Source organism: Bombus bifarius, unplaced genomic scaffold (assembly GCF_011952205.1).
Source record: "Bombus bifarius isolate JDL3187 unplaced genomic scaffold, Bbif_JDL3187 scf7180000007966, whole genome shotgun sequence".
In the NCBI taxonomy this organism is placed as follows: domain Eukaryota; kingdom Metazoa; phylum Arthropoda; class Insecta; order Hymenoptera; family Apidae; genus Bombus; species Bombus bifarius.
The window spans coordinates 7,022,285-7,039,735 of NW_022884352.1; the positions used below are offsets into that span (position 1 = coordinate 7,022,285).

The window sequence follows — 17,451 nt, forward strand, 5'->3', positions numbered from 1 at the left end:
TAATAACTTAATTTCGGAATATGGTAAAAATAACGTTTCGAAGAAACGTCGACGTTAATAATAATAGCTAAATGATATTAAAATCTTCAAGTGGGATAAACACACGTAATAACTGGAAGGTTATAGTTTAATTTCCAACTATGATGGAAATAATATCCCGCAGAATCGTCGAACCTGATATATATTCCGACTGGCATAAGCAAGTAATAATTCGCTTTGCAAATATGGCAAAAATAATATTTCGCCCAAAACGTCGCAATTAATAACGACCAAATAATATTCCAAGTTTCAAAATTACGATCTTATTGACATTATTAATGTTTCATCACTCCATTTCCATATTCAAATTCCACAAAACATGAAAGTTTGCTTACCACACGTGTCACATAAAAAAATATCGCGAGATCGCGGAAACGCTACAACGATATCGTCTGTTTGTTTTCAGCATCCCCACGGTAGAATGCAAAACGGAAAGCAGAGGCGCGCGAGGTCCTGGAGGACGTCCAGCACCCCTCTTGCGTTCCAGAACTTTGCCAGCTATAGTCGCGCCTGGTTTGAGCATCCTTCAAGCACAGATCGATGCCCGTTACAACGGTATGTTAATTAAATAATTATCGATTGATTAAGCACGCTTTCTACTTGGCTTCCTATTGGCGCTATTTACCGCTTAAAGAATACAACGCTTTGCTAATGATTACAGCAGCGTCAGCGGGTTTATCGGTTCCGGAGAGTGGAAGTTCGACGAAACGTGGCAGTACCGTTTCCCATTGCACCAAGCTACTAACACCGAGGATATCGTTTACAGACGACACGATAGGTAAAATATCGAGGGTTTATTCAAAACGAGGTGATCGATCGTCTTACCGCTTGATATCCCTAATCCGTGGAATTGCATTCGTTGCAATAGTAAAAATCTTCTTTAGGAAAATTCGCTACTTGGAATACATTAGTACGTTATCGTGCACTTGCTTTTGTGCTCTTCGATTTCTTTTCATTTCTATTCCTGTACTCTAGTCCTCCTTACAAAGAGCTATCGTCAAATTTGTCATAAATCGATATTCCGATAATCGATCGTTCCATTAATCGGTATTATGGTAATCCAAATTCTACTATATACGATGCCTTGTACGTTGAACGCGGTACGTTTCCATGTAGATGTAACGGTGGCAAGTCGGCGGAAAAATAACGTAAATTCCCTATCGTTATCTAGTAATCATCTTCATATTCCCTCTTTTCCACCAGAATCCTTCCCCTCTTTCTTTATCTATTCGCAAATCTTCCGTAAATTGATCGTTCTGCTAATCGGCGTTCCGATGATGGAGATTCTACCACAGGCGTTTCGAGAGTTTTCTATCGTATAAATCTAATCGATGAGATCGAATTTGTTAATTTTAAATCCATAAAATTGAATAGCGTGCGTTATCTAATGATAACGAGTCAGCCTAAAATACGGTAAATTTCCTACCGGCGTCTTGCAACGCGAACTATGTTCATTCCTTCTCCCTTTCTAGAAACTCTGTTTCTCCTTATCCCCGAAATTTAGCATAAATCGTTGCACTAATCGGTGCTCCGATAATCGAAATCCCAGCGTAACAGTCTCAAGGGCCTTCCATCATAAAAGGGATCAATAGCCACTTGGCTGATACCATCGAGTCAACTAGAAATATCATAAATTCCATGCTGACATCTCGTAATCAGTTTTCTTATTCACACCTTTCCCTTTTTCTCTTTTTATAAAAATCCCTCTACACCCTTTCTCTTTATTTATTCGCAGAACGTCGCGTCTCGGACTCCGGACCAACGCGAGAATCCTCAAAGGAACACTCGACGAGAAGCGGCAGGCTGAGTACCTCCAGCATCGGCGGTTCTCAACCTTTGACCAGATTGGCGAGGCTCTTGAACCAGAGGCCAAGCTTCACTCCGAGCGATGAAATTCCACGAAGGCTCTCCTGGGAAAGGTATGTCACGAAATCGGCCATCGTCAAATTCTTAAAATACAGGACGTCGCTGCGGGGTCTCGAGAAAGGGAGGAGGAGGAGGAGGAGGAGGTGAAAGAAGAGGAAGAAACCAGAAAAAAAAAAGAAAAAAGAAATTGGTCCGAGACCATTGCCGCAGAACGGACAGCTTCGACTACTCCGGAAGTGTCCTTCGACGAACTTTTATCGGAACGAGACTTGTTTCGCAACAAATTACCTACGAGTTATTACTTTTCGCAACATCGAAGTTGATACGCAGACACTGAATCGCTTTTACCGGATGGTTCGTCGGCCAGGTCCAAGGTTCCAAGGTCCTGAGTTTCCACCGAATCGGCACTGATAAATTCACCGGTTACGTTCAACTCCGCTTTTGCAATATCGAATGATTGATTCACGTTAATTTAGCGAGACAGTAGAGTTAGTAGTTGGTTTGGTGGAATTACAGCGGACGATAATATGGGAAACGATAGTGGCGTAATGATATTGTTGGTGCAGTATGGCGTTTCAGTCGTTTGAAATATCGTACGTTTAATCGAGATAATTTAAATATTATTCTGCGCTCTTTACGAATCACTGGCCCACCGGTTCTGCAAGTTTCGAATCTTCGAATTGCAGTTATCGTGGCTCTTTTGTTCGAACGGTCTATACATTGAAAGGTGGACACGTGGAACAGTGGATATGGTCTCTGAAATTCTTCCAATGGCAAAGTTATATTTCCAATGTAGTTTTCAACGCAATATTTTCAACCTAACGTTTCTTTCGAAATGGAAGGCCTGCACGAAAATCAAACGAATATTCTAATTATACTCCATGTCTGACATGTCTTTTATATTATTTTCTTAACGACAAATACGCGTGATTTATAACAAGTTTCTTCTTCATCGATGCGATGAATAATTGAACCGTTCAGGAGCCGATCGACTGCACAAACTCGAGCGCTGTAGACGCTACATCTTAAATTTACCTTGGATAATTATGATTTACTATAAACGATTATAATCATATGAAATCTATGATTTATGTAATTTTCTCGCGGTAAATGGATTCACGGAAATAAATAATTCGTTGCTGACGATTGAACGTTAATCGCGTGCTTATCAAATAAAACGAAAAGTACAAAAAGTGGAACCGATCAGTTTGTCTCGCGAGATCGACGACAGAAAACTTCGTAGCTAATAGGAAGCTTCGTAAAACCAATATCACATGCGCGTAACATAACACCAGCGCAAAGAGCACTCATGGCTGAAAGCGTTAATTAAAATGAATAACGGCATCTCTCGTAGCGTGCAAGTAAATGAAGGAAAAAAAATGATCCGGCCAAGTCCCTATTCCGGCTAAACGAGCTCATCCGAAACTTAACTTGGGGCATCTCTCGCTTTTATTCTGTTGGAAATTGCCCGTATCTTTCGACAAATCATTGTTATCTCTCATCGAAGAGAAAACGGGCTAGTTCGAGCCTCTAAAGAAAAGCCATCCCCAAACGAGACAATAGCTTTTCCCCGAGAAACGACCCAGTAAAATTACATGGCCGACGTCGAGTCACCCTCGTGCTCCCTTAACAAAGTAGCGTTATCCCCGTGAAACGCATCGACGTGCCCTCCAACGATCGATAGACATTATTTTAAAATCCGTGGATACATAGAGTTCGTGAATAGCACGGCGATGAAAACAAGAACAGAGATCTATCGCGTGACAGGTGACGGAAAAACATGCAGGTTCATACAGAACGGAACGTACGAGGGAGAAAAAGGGACGTACAGTAGCTGATGGAAGTATTTCAACGCTTATGAAAATGTTTTGTGAACACGTTATACAGAACGTTGTGAAATTTCATTAATATTATAATGAGACAGAATTTAATTAACGTTATAACCACCGTCGTGATCGTATTGATTAAATTTGAAACGATTCGGAAAATGTATATAGAAATTACGAGGTATTTAGTGCAAATGCATTGTAATGTAAGTAAATTGAAGCATTTAAACAGTTATCATTCGATTTATAATTCTGTCTAAAAGCAGTTATAAGTCAATTATAATTCTATTATTCTAATATTGCTATTTAATTCCATTATTATCTAATCGAAGTATAACGATTGTTGTATTGATAAACTTCGATATTTCCAATGCTATTATTTCCAATGTTTAACTATAAGTTGTATTCCTGTCGTAAAATCAATTTTCTACTCGATGTATGATCGCGATAGGCGCAACTGTCTTCTAACTTTTATATGTCGAAATGCTTTCAAGTTTGTCCAACATATTCGTGGCAGCAGTGTCTCGTTAGAATGTTAATGACAGTTTAGAATTCTTTTTGTAACGCATACAATGCATTCATAAAAATTCTCCACGTTAAGTGTTTCAAATACTTGCACTCATAAATATCTTGTGACTTCTACGTACATTTCCGAATTGCTTTCAAATTTGGCCAATATAATCACGATGACAGAATTAGAATGTTAATGGAATTTGAAAATGTAACGCGTACGATATATTTACGAAAATTTTCCACGATAAATGGATCAAATTCGCTTTCAAATTTTGCCAACATAATCGCAATAGTCCTGCTTCGTTAAGAGCTAATGTAGTTTAAAAAAGGCTCCATGTAAAACACGTAAATATATTTAGACAAATTTGCCACGATAAGTGGTTGGAATATTTTCGCAAGACACTGTATGTAAGCTTTGCTCGCGCGGAACAATCCGCCAGGGTGTAGAAGTTTAATTTGCAAATGGATGCGACCCGGTTTTCCACGAACCTAGACGGCCAGCTCGGGGAAACAAAACATGCAACGCGATATTGCCGCGAATTCGAAAGCTTATGGACAAGAAGAATACTTAGCCGTGCATCGTCGGTTTTAAGCTGTCGACTAACCGCGATTCGGATAAATTTGATATTCCATCGATTGTTCCGCTGTGATCCAGCGGAATAAAGTTTTTCGCATATTGAACTTTTCTTTTTGTTTGATTTTTTGGGCTACAAGGAATTTGCAGTTTCCTTTTCCTTTTTTACGAAACTTTATTAGTATATTTTACAAGTATCGGATTAGAGTGTTTTATTATAGATAGATCGCTGGAAGTTCTATTAAAAAGTCGGAATAAAAATGATACGAAGGGAGCTTGGGGTTATTATAATAGAAGACAGAAATAAATTATAACAATCAATGTAATGATCAGGTATTAATAATAGCGAGCCTGTCAATACGAGATTGACAGTGATTAAAAATTGAATTTATTATTGTCTGAAGTTGAATTTTGATTATATCAGTTTACAACAAATATTGTTTTTACCACTTTGCCTGAAAAATATCAGGATTTTTTCATCTTTTTAAATTATCGCGCAAACATTATTTATCAAACGTTATTGCTCTTAAAGTTCTATTTAAACATATCTATAAATACCAATATTGTATTAGTTTCATACTAATATTCCATAAAAATAGTAAAATGTAAACTAATGTCTAGTATGGTAAACTATTATGATTAGTTTATTTACAGTAAATGGATTAAACAGATGTCGATTAAACAGTAAACGATGGTTATTTAACATGAACTAATCACAACAACGTGTTATAATTAAGTCAACTAGATAATTAATTAGCAACTCTCGTCACCACGGATTTAACTCTCAACAACGCTAACAACACTGTCTCGACAACGCAATCCGCACTCTCTGGCTTCTCAACTCATACGGCTGTTAATTCGTTTATGTCCCTTAGCAACCCCTTGTCTTTTGTCTTAGCCTCGTATCTTTTGTCTTAGCCTCGTATCTTTTGTCTTAGCCTCACCACGCACATACTCGGCAACCGCTTGTTTATAATTCGCACGACACGCCCCAAGCCCCTCGTCCACGATACTACAAGTGTATCGTCAATCATGTTCTTTCTTAAACAAACTGTGTAGATTAATTCTTGTTTGATCAAAGTTCGCTCTACTCGCATGAGAATCCATACGATTTCCTTCTTCTTCTAAAACGCAGAATACACGAAGAATACGCGTTGATGAAGTCCCGCGAGGAAAAGTGTGCAGCATCTTGTGTGTTTTAGTTTAAAAAATTATTTCATTTCTCTTGAAACTAGCAAGGCTTTATTTCCTCGTTTCGACGTTAATTAAAAAATAATTGTACATCGAGGAGAAGTTATTAGTACGTTTCTCACCATTTATATCTTTACAGCATTTATTGTGAAAAGGTAATTTATCATCGAACAAAGAAAGATATAAAAGAACATAATAGCAGCTAATCAGGCCTTCCCTGCCGTGTCTGACCACGAACAACTTCTTCCACTTGCGTTTCGTTCCTCCCTTTCTACGATTTGTTACATCGTACTCTACCCCCCGACAGATAGACGCCGATAATTAACACCTTATCAGGCTATTATCGTGAAGTTTTTACGAACTTTTCTAAAATATCTTCTTGTCTCTACGTTCTTTATGTCTCCTATATATCTTCTATATATTCTTTGGTCTTTTATTTCTCGAAGGAGTAATATATTTAATCTTAAAGCCGCATCGACCTGCATAGAGGAAATATAGTCGAATCTAACTCGTCCGAGTAGGTGGTTTTTTATCACAGTTAACGTTATCTTCTCTTGTGTCTGACCTTTTCTTGGCCATCAAGTCTGAAACCTTATCCCCGAGCCAAGAGGCAAAGCAATTATCTAGTCTCTGCTGGCGTTGAAAATTATTTATAGTTGGCAAGTTTCCTCGGAACAACGAGATGCAACGAAATTCATGTTGTTCGATCAGATATCAAAGGAATAAATCACAACGGCGGAGTTGTAGCTCGTGCAACGATTCGCGCAATGTTCTCAATTAAATCATCGAACAATACCACTTGCAAATCGTACGCCAAATTCGCTCGAAGCATTTGTAATTTGGTTTCGTCTTGCAATTCGTTTCTCGAAGAGTTGGCGAGGAGGAGAACAACTGCTGTTAAATTTCTCGAAGCGAGATTCCTTCCATTGTTCTATTTGATCAGTTTTAAAAAAAGTTCTGTCATATCGTTTACCGAGTAAAACGATCTTCGTATTCTTATTAGCAAAGCGATTATTTTGAAATATCCTGATGGTTATTTCTTTTTTCATCGTACGTTTTTTTTTTTTGTACTTTACAAAATATAGTTCAAGCGAGGATGCATCGTTCACTATATCGAGATTGATATGTTTTCTTGCAAAACGATCGTCGGTTCTTTAACTCGGTGATTCGATTGGATATAGTTTCTCTGCGACGATGTGATTCAGATCGACACGACGATTGTACGATACAATGAACGTTTTGTCGAGAAATATTTACGAATCTATTGGATAAGAATTAAAGAGACTGGAACATTCTTTTTCTCTTCTGCAACAAGAAGAATACGACGAACGTGGCTTTAGACGAAACTTCAATCACGTTATTTAATATTTTGAATAGAATAATATTCGGCGAGTTCACTTCGTTGAAAATCCAATTCATTAAGCCATCGAAAAAAGTAGGAATCAACTAGTCAAACCGAGAAAACGCGGTTTCTCTGCAGTCTGATTGGCTAACGAGCCACTTACACGTATGCGTGGCACGAAGGTCGGTAAATTGGCGTAAATCATAGCTGTGCCACAACTAACCGATGTTTTTCCTGCGTAGTGACGAGGATTCAGGCAAACTTCTGAACTCGAAATGCCACCGACTGTGGGTAATTTCAAGTCATCGCCGCGTAATTTGCGTGGGTAAATTGTAGACGTGTAGAGAGAGAGAAAAGAGAGAGAGAGAGACTTCGCTGGATTTCCAGCAACGAGCATCGAAAAAAGACCGGTGCACATGGCCTTCCAGTAGGAAAATAAAAGTGAAAGACAATTTCGAGATTTAATGGTTCAAGGATCTCTCTGCAATTTTCTCTAGTTTTTCCACGCTTCACGATGTTTTCCCCATCCGTGTAATCTGCTTTCCTTCTAAACTACAAGTGATTCAGAGGACAGAGAAATTGAACGCGAAAACGAGCGTCCTTTATTTTATAATTGAAGATACAAGGCAGAGAGCGGTGGTCTTGACAGTGGCAACAGAAAATTCAGTTGTCGCTTTCTCGAAAAAACCAGCTCGACGACGGTGTGAAGTAGGAAAAAAAAAAGAAGGAAAAAGAAACAAAGAAAAAAGAGGAAATAAAGAAACGGAAGCGAAAAGGGGGCCAACGCGTCCGCCTCTGGCGGCTTTGTTTGTTTTATTTAAGTCGACAAGCTGAGAATATAACGAAGACAAAGTTTGGCGAGGATAAATTGGAAGCTTGTAATTTAGAGGTGCGACTTGGTCAAATATCGCACGTAGCGGATCTGCTTTTTTTCCTTGAAAGAACGAAGATTAAAAACGGAGGATATCGCAGTTTTCTTTCGCCAATCACAAACGTCTGAATTAATTAGTACCGGGTAACGACGTAGTCAAAGTAGCTACCTTCTTTTAATCACTCGGTTCTTGCTCGTAAAAGAGAGGAATATTAAAAAGTTTGCTCGCTTCTCTACTTTGTTTCTCTTTTTCTTTCTTTTTTTGTTACTACAGATGGAAGAGGGACGGTGTAATTTACGCTTCGAATGCTGAATTCAATTTTACTCGACACAATGATACTCGTTTTACGTCGTTATCGGACTTTGATGTAACGATGAAAGAATGACGAAATATTGTACATTTTACGTCCAGCCAAACAAAAGAATAAGCTTAAAATTACACGTTTCCTCAATCGAAGGTTCTCTTATTTAACAATGATTATTCCAACATATTGGCACATTATTTTGTTTAATCGTACGATGAATTTCCTCGAAACACGCGCGTTACCAGCAACGAACGTATGAAATTTCTAATCGACGATCACGTGAATTGCCGCGTTATTTTTGTCGGCGTACCTGTGCTTTGCAAAATGGATTCGTAGAAGGATCGGTGCTTCTGTGCATCGATGTCGGGGAAAATTCGTAGTTCCAAGAATACCTTTCAAAGGGGCAGAAAACAAAGAAGCTTTTTACAAGGGATAATCAAAAGCTTTTTACCTGTACAACTTTATGGCCGTTCCCCGTGCGCCTCGTATATTCTCTATTTTCGTAGCGAGCATAATATTTCAGCAGCGGTTGAGTGCTGCTCGCGAAAACGTGCAATTGCCACGATTCCCAAAGATCAGGCAGCTCGCGTTCGAGGCAGAATTCTCAGGAGGTGGTGAAAAATGCGAACGAAACGTCGCGTCTGCCGGGAGAGGTAACTCGCCAGCGCAAGGAATTCAAATCAGTTTCCTTAGGTTATTAACGTTACTTATCTTTCCTAGTCCCCCCTCGTTTGCACGCTCAGAGACGAATAAAACGAGGGAAAAAGCCGGCGAATCGTCGAGACGAAGAAATAGAGGAAGCTCGTGTTTGCATATACCGAGATGAATAAACGTCCACGGAAAACTGTTTTCTTGCGGATCTTTCGTTGGCGGACAAGAAGAAATCTCGTACTATTATTGCGACGGACGTCGCACGATGCTTTGTGTAAAAGTTTTTTTAGTAAATTGCAGATTTTAATGATTTACGCACGTTGGAAATGCACCAGACTAGTCAAAATGGCAAGATCGCTGTTGCAATTATTGAAGATACACATAGAGATTCTTAGATTCTAGAGATTGGTGAAATTAACGTTGAGTTTTATTCGGACACTAATTTTTCGTTGTGATATATTAAGTTGTCGGAAAAGTTTCTTTCGTTTTAGAAGGAAATAATAGACGTACAACTTTCCAATAGAGCAAAATGGATCGTACGTAATTCGATGAAATAGCATAAAAGGAACACGTTGCGCGTCTATTATTTCCTTATGAATTGAACAAATTTTTTATATTATATAAAATATAATAATATACAGGGTGGTTGGTAACTGGTGGTACAAGCGGAAAGGGAGTGATTCTTTTTTTTTTTTTAATTTTTCGAGCGAAATTCAAGTCGATTTTCTCGAAAACAAAGCCTCAAACGAAACATTTTTATTCTATATTTTCGACTTCTTTTTTCGCGTAGAATCACCCCTTTTCCGCTTGTACCACCAGTTACCAACCACCCTGTATATTATAATTGTTCCCTCTAAAAAGCAGGATCTTAATTTTGTATTTTAGTGAAAATAGTGACGCTGATCGTCTACTAACGATACCTATGCATATTCCCTGATGTTCCTTTGGGAAAAGTTTCTGTTGTAAAATTCAGGCACAGTAACAGTTTCTCAAAGTATATATGGCAACGTATCCATTAATCATCTCACTAATCATCATAATATGTACATTTAGGCACGCAATGAAATTCTGAACAGAAGCGTATTTAGGACAATTAGAAAGCTGTTAATGTAATTACGAAAGAAAAAAAAAATTAAAAAAAAGAAAAGAAAAATAATAGAAGATACGTAGAAATTTCTTTAACGACTAGAATACAAAGGAAACTGTTTCGCAGGTAATTGGAACAGCGTAAAACGATCATTTTCATTCGAAGATCGTCTTTTTTCTTTCGAAGTTTGCTAGTTTTCACGTAAGTGCATAATTTCGAGAGTAATTAGACGTATGTCGGATATGGCTGTACTAAAAGCGAGGTCGAATTAGGGGGGGGGGCGAAGATAATGTCGTAGAAGTGATTTTATCAGCTTTAATGCATGCAACGTTGAAGCGGGGGCTGGTAAATGTCGAGAAGTTAACTCTGCCGGGAGTATAAAATAAAAAGGAAGAAAATAACAGGAAGGAGACTGTACGCTGATTGGGCGGAATTAATATTATCGACGTGGTGCAGTTCTGAATAAACACGATTAAAGTTCTCCCGTTGCGGTAGCAACGTGTCGTAATATGGACCTAATAGCGCGTGCCAAAGGTTAGAATACAATGGCACAGGGGTGGTTTTAAACGATCGAGCCATAGGGTGAAGATTAAGTGCACAAGTCCTCTCAGGAAACTTCGTAAATTTAATATATCGGTCCCCGGAATGGCGTGTAAACCGGTTTATCGATAATCTCGCGTAGTACAGGATTATTAATTCGATCGTCGATGACAAATTTTACGTAATCAACACACTCTTCGTGGTGCGCGTGAAATCGCAAGACAACTTTCTAGTCATGGACTATCGAGTCATGGACCGTGCAATATACGTACAGTGGCAAAGAAAAGAAAGTTCGTAAAATCAGACGTATAAAAGTATACTGTAATTTTACAAAATGGACTTATATTTAACAAAAACCATGGAGAAATATAAATGAGTATCATAGAATAGAATAGAATAGATGTTACGAGTATGATGGAAAATTGTTAGTACATATATATATAATTGTACATTATTCTCATAGCCAATTATAGTAAGCGATATTTCTTAATGCAATATTTAGCATATATTTCACATATAAGAAGTTTCTATCATCGTCGAAATCACTTTCGTGAGTCGTTATAATTACTCCATTAACTGTGTACCAAATTTAGCCGAAAATTCTATCTGATCAACAGACGAGACTGCAGCGCAACGAGCTCCTGCCTCCCAAGAAGCAGCTCGATCGACAGTGTGGCAGAATGGAGCATTGCCGGAGGGGTGGGAACTGTCAGTGCCAGCAATGCTGTCAACGCGGGAAGCAGCTATGGGCTTTTCGCTGATCAACCACCACCAAGAAGGAGTCCCAGCCCCCTGTTAGGTTCAAGAAGTGACAGACTCAGCCTCGTCTCACCGAACATCGGCAGGAGGGTGAAAGGTCACCGGGCAGTGTTAGGTGAGTGTCATACTTTTGCCACTGGTTCGGAGTTTCTTTCCCTTTTCTTTTCTTTTTTGTTTTTTCTTTTTTTTCTTTTTTGTTACTGAACCAAATCGAACATGAAATTGATCTATCACGTCTGGATATTGAAAGAGGTGGGATCGAAGTTCCATTTCTACCCTTTGAAGATTTATTCTAGGAGAATGGTGTTTCTTAGCGAGAATCTTTCCATAAATTTCGTCGCGCCAAGCATGGAGTACATTGTCGATAAATATTACGAAATGTATTGATAAAAAGGATTTTGTTCTCTTTCTCTGTTTTCCTTCCAGAAAATAGCGAACGCTATTCTGTGGAGATCTTACGCTTTTAGGTTTCTTTCTTTTGATTGATAGCTGGATTATATTCTATCATACTTTACTTCCACGTAGGTACATGTTAATTGCCACTTATATGGAGGCGCGTGGGAAATTCGAAATTCCATTTTCAAGATTCATTACAGTAGAGTGGTATTTCTACGTGAGAATCTTCCCATAAATTTTCAAATGCGAAGCGTGGGACGTAGAAGGTGGAAGTAGACATAAGTAGTCCATAAATATTACCAAACGTATCGGTGAACAAGAATTGTGTTTCTCTTCCTACTTCTCCGTCTCTTTATCCATACAAGAAAATTATGCAATCGGTGAAAGGTTATTCTTTAGATATTTTATAATTTTATCCTGCGCGCAGGGCTTTCGAAGAGACCTTTTTTCGTTTGATCGATAACTTGATTGCTTTTAATTACATTTCTACGTCCACGTACATGTTAATTGCCGTTTAAATCGCAGCGCTGAATGATCGAATCGTTGATCCGTTGCTACATGCACTTTGATATCCGACGTCAGCGTGAAACGTCAATTGGGAAGATAGAACGTCGTAGCTAACAACGTTAGTTGAAAAGTTCGAATGCCTTTCGCATTATAGTTCCAGAGAAGTTACGTAGTAAGTTATATTCTTCGTTGATTGTTCGAGAAGTTCGATTAACTTGCTCAATTATTTCAATTAGTCGAGCTTTGGCGACGTCTAATTAGTAGACGGCGGCAAATATTTTAATGGAAATAGCAAACTATGAAATTGATCGTCCGATTACTTCTTGCTATCATTGTTATTTAATGGAAGTTTAAGAACAATATTTCCATTGTTCCACGGTAATTAAAATCAACAATTGTAAATGAAAACACAAAAGAGAAATTAATTCCATATAGCGCAATTTTCTCTTTTTAATTAAATATATATTTTTGCCATAGCTTTGAATATTTTTAAATTATGTAAATTTACAAAGAGCGCAGCAAATGTTGTTACATTCGTATAAAATCTATGTAATCAACTATCCTTCGTCAGTATCACATCCTTATGCAGTGTCTTGGTTAATTATCCTATTCCTCTATTATATCTTTCATGAGAAATATTATTTACGTGTATTTTTATATTCTCAAACAATTTTTAGAATATTCCTTTAGATGTAGACGTTAGTGAAAAGTGAATGAACTTATATCTCGATCGATACTTTCTTCTAGCCACCGAATAACGCAAAAGTCAGGAAATCGTTTATTCGTAGAAGATCCGTACAAGCGTTGGAAATACGTTTGCGAGCAACTGCAAGATCACAAGGGCTTAAGAAACAATCGGCGATGCAATAATTGTACAGCTTGTGATATTTGTACTTACATGTTGGTCAAGCAGAGCGTGGTTATGACAGTTCAATTTTACTATAGTTTCACAGACGACTCCGTCCTCGAGGAGCAATTTCGCGATGAGTAGTTTCCCGCCGCTGGGAAATGCCGCTAGTTCGAAACGAAACTGCAGAAACGCCAGGCTATTATTTCGTTTCGTGAATTTCGCATCGACGCTCCACTTGTTCCTACTTCGCCTAATCGTCTCGAGTGCACTAATGAATGCATTTATTACGACGAACGTGAAAGTTAAATTTCGCCCGGCTCACTTTGGCTGCGACAAGTTTTCCAAAAAAAGCAATTAATCTTGTTTAAACGAACGAGAAGACCAGTTCGATGTCGTTCCTACAAAAGAAACCATTTACGTGAATCTGCATGGGCATTTCGAAAATTTCTTTTAAATCTTTGGAAACATAATTGAAAAATGTTCCACTGAATATTGTTTAATCAAGAAAATATTGTGGCTTGTCTTACTACAGGAGGAAAGATACGATGTATACTACTACATTGTAAATTACATACCTTAAAGATAGATTAAGACACATTACAGCAGTGATTCATCTTTTACGAGTTTTGGAGGTGAAAATTCCGAAGGAAGGAAAAATTCGTAGGTTACGAAAGAGTGGTGATCTAAAGGATTAACGTCTCAGGAGAATAAAAAGAATCCATAAAAACTACTTATCCAAAGATTAGGTGGATAATACTGGTAAATAGCCAAGTTACAAATTCGACCGGTCACTTATAAAATCTACAGCCACTATTTTATTTATTTTATCACCAAACATCTGAAAAAGAAAGAAAATATACATGAAAATAGAAGGAAATTTATTAATAACGCAATTATCCAAAATAGCTCCGCTACTATACTACGACGGTATATACATATCTAAATAACTAAGTATCATAATCAACTCTTCCGACCACGATATCTATAATTCTATACATTGTACAACAATAATTTTTATACCACGTCGCTTGTCAATATCCTTCTAATCGTCGCAACTTTCTCATCCATCGTAACCGGAGACCAACATTAGATACGCCCCTGAACCTCGTCTCGTCTCGACCAATCGTTAGGCCCGTTTAGTAGCAACTCGAGGATGTGTGAAGAAGAAACCGGTTATCCCCACCACTGGTGGCAAGAAGGGAGCAACGCTCCCACTAAGAAAGGTGCACGAGCCTCGTGAATTTCGTGACATCCGGGGGGCCTTTCACGTGTTCTCGGCTATTGTGGCACGTAACACGAGATTCCGACGTTAGTGCGCGCCTCCGACTACCTGGCTAGCATTTAACCTGCGAGGTTCTTTACTAAACGACTTGGAACCTGTGATCGCCTCCACTCGAGTCGCTTTTGTGAATTTTCTGCACGGCACGTGACACACGACTTCTAACAAGTGTAACGGTGTACGATTATCGTCGGGATTCTAACTGGACATCGGGCATGTAAACAATAAAGTGAAAGTGAAGGAAGCGTCTTCATGTTGGTGTTTAAACGTAGTATAGAAGTTGATGATCCGAATAATCTTCTAGAGAGTTGAATTGAGTGATACCGAATACTCGAGGATATATTGTGAATATTAAAGGTACATTTGAGAATTAATAGCTTCGTTTGGAAAAGGGAACATCGTCCAGCTCTTTGTTTTAGATCGTAATTAGAATTTGGGTGACTCCTTTTGAGACTGTTCGAGTTGAGTTCGAAGAAGAGGACTTTGTTTTAAACTTTCAGTAGAATTTGAGAAACATCTTTCCAGGCCGTTTGACTTAACTATTCAATTTGGAGGAGAAGATACCGATCGAGGTTCTTGTTAAATGTTTTAAACTTTCACTAAAATTTTAGAAGCTTCCTTCGAGACTGTTGATTGTTCGACTTTGCTTTCCGATTAATAGTAAGAAATTGCTTCTGAAACAACAATCTGTGATAGATTCAGTGTTCATTTCATTTATATAAGAGAATGTTTGGCGTTATGTTTCCGGTAGTTTATGATAAATGCAGACCACAGGAGTCTTCGCCGGACGATGTGGCATACCTGAATGGTCAGCCATCGTCTCGGCCAATCATCTTTCACGCTTTGTTTACGTCCTCGTGCCTGGCCACGCGGTTGGCTACTCTGAGTCGCTTGTCTAAAGAGGCTCTCAGTCCACGATTGTTCGAGTGGTCGGTTGTTTCTCCGTGAAAATCCAAGAAATATCTTAACGACAGTGATTCATCGACTACATCGTGTCATCGATAATCAGGTCTTATAGGTTAGAGTTAAGTAATTACAATAAAGTTCACAAGTTCTTTGGTTGAACTTGGTCTAAATTTAAAGCGGCGTTACCCATGGTGCAGTGCGTGGTGTCGAAATCTCGAAAAATGCGAAGAAAATATCGCATTTCTTGGATAACTTCGAACTATCTGAAAACATGTTTTTATTAGAGAACTTACCGAGAATGGTGAAGAATAATGGGACAACAGTAGAGTTAGTAGGAAGCATCCGATTGAACGTCCATCCTCTGACCAGGACTTTCTGGTAATTCGAGCGACCTTTGGTAACGTGATCGCTTTTAGAAAACACGATAGTTCCTTACAACGACACGAGGAACCAGACTTCGCGGTCGTGTAACCTGCACGCTGTCGAGAGTTAGTAAGTCGACACTTTACACCTTACTTCAGTTTCGCGCACTTATCACCGGTTAAAACGCCGCCACCGCGTCTTTCATGTCCACGAGAGCAATTTTCGTTTTCATAAAGATTAGAATACTCTTTCGTAAAATCTGTATTCTTTCCGAAATCGTATATCTATATACACATACATCTCATTTAACCTAAAATGAAAAGTTCCAAGATTCTGGCGTTTCGTGATTCGATATATCGAGCGTATCATTTTAAGCACGACTTTCGATAAAGGACTATTAGAATTCGTCTCGTTTAACCTAGAATAAAAAGAAGATGTAGGATTCCGATGTTTTGTGATTGTGATATAGCAATTGAAAAATTTACTATAATTCGTGGTAAAGGATTTGAAATTCCTTTGAGACTTTGTCATCTCGTCTAACCTAAGAGTTTTGTGATGCGATATATCGAGTATAGAATTTGAATCACGACCTTCGGAACGGACTGTTGGGACTCCTTCAAATGGAAAGAAGATACAAGATTCTAACGCTTTGTGACTCAATATTTGAATAAAATATTATTATGATAATATGTGATACGGGATATTAAATTCCTTTGGAACCTCCTCGTCTCATCTAACCTAAGATTTTTGTGATTTGAAATATTGAGTGAGAAATTTTTATTATAATTTGTGATAAATTTTAGATTCCTTTGGGATTAATAAAATCTATATTCTTTCTTAAATCCTATATATGTATACATGAGCTTAATTTCACCTAAAACAGAAAGAAGATGCAAGATTCTAACGTTCTGTGATTCAACGTATCGAGTGAATAATTTTCACTTCAACTTTTAATAAAGGATTCCAAATTGCTTCGGGACTCGTCTCGTTTCACTTAACCTAAAACAAGTAAGAGCTCCAAGATTCTAACCCTTTGTGATTCGATATACCCAGTGAAAGATGTTCGTTTCAGCATTCGATAAACGACTCCAAATTGCATTGGGATTGAATTGAATTGAAGTTAGATGATCAGAAGGTGCAAAGGATCGGAATAGCCATTAAGCTAATTACGTCAGCACGGTCTGATGGACTGGCGTGGGAAGTCAGTCGTGCTAATGTTGTCATAGCTTCTAGAGGACATATACGTATGAAGCTCTAAAAGGAACGCTGTAAAACTCTCTAGAACGTGTAATAAATAAGTGGTGGATATTAAGAAGAAAGCGTTGGCCGTGTGCGGAGGGTGATCATTTCTTTAAGTTTACATCCGTGAAATAAAGTGGCGTGCCAGGATGCGGTCGAAGAAAAAACAATATCGTTTCGCGAGATATCGAGAGCGTCCCCTGGACAGAGACGCGACGAAAATGAACAGAGCAAAGCTTTGAGGGACACACGGTGCAAAAGGTGGAGGACCTTGCCGCATCCCGCAGTGAGAAGAGCAAACCGGTTTCTGCATTTGGTGCAACGACGCGTCCGCCTCGTTTTACCCG

The 17,451-nt window shown here is 38.5% G+C and overlaps 1 protein-coding gene across 4 annotated transcripts in view; it reads left to right on the forward strand.

Moving 5' to 3' along the window:
* LOC117211033 overlaps positions 1-17,451 on the forward strand; it is a 184,857-nt gene that overhangs the window by 116,188 nt on the left and 51,218 nt on the right. For all 4 annotated transcript variants that reach the window (XM_033454968.1, XM_033455224.1, XM_033455136.1 and 1 more), the window contains 4 exons: positions 446-594; positions 701-817; positions 1,775-1,958; positions 11,423-11,679. In XM_033454968.1, the coding sequence (XP_033310859.1) occupies positions 446-594; positions 701-817; positions 1,775-1,958; positions 11,423-11,679 (707 nt within the window). The remainder of the gene's footprint in view (positions 1-445; positions 595-700; positions 818-1,774; positions 1,959-11,422; positions 11,680-17,451) is intronic.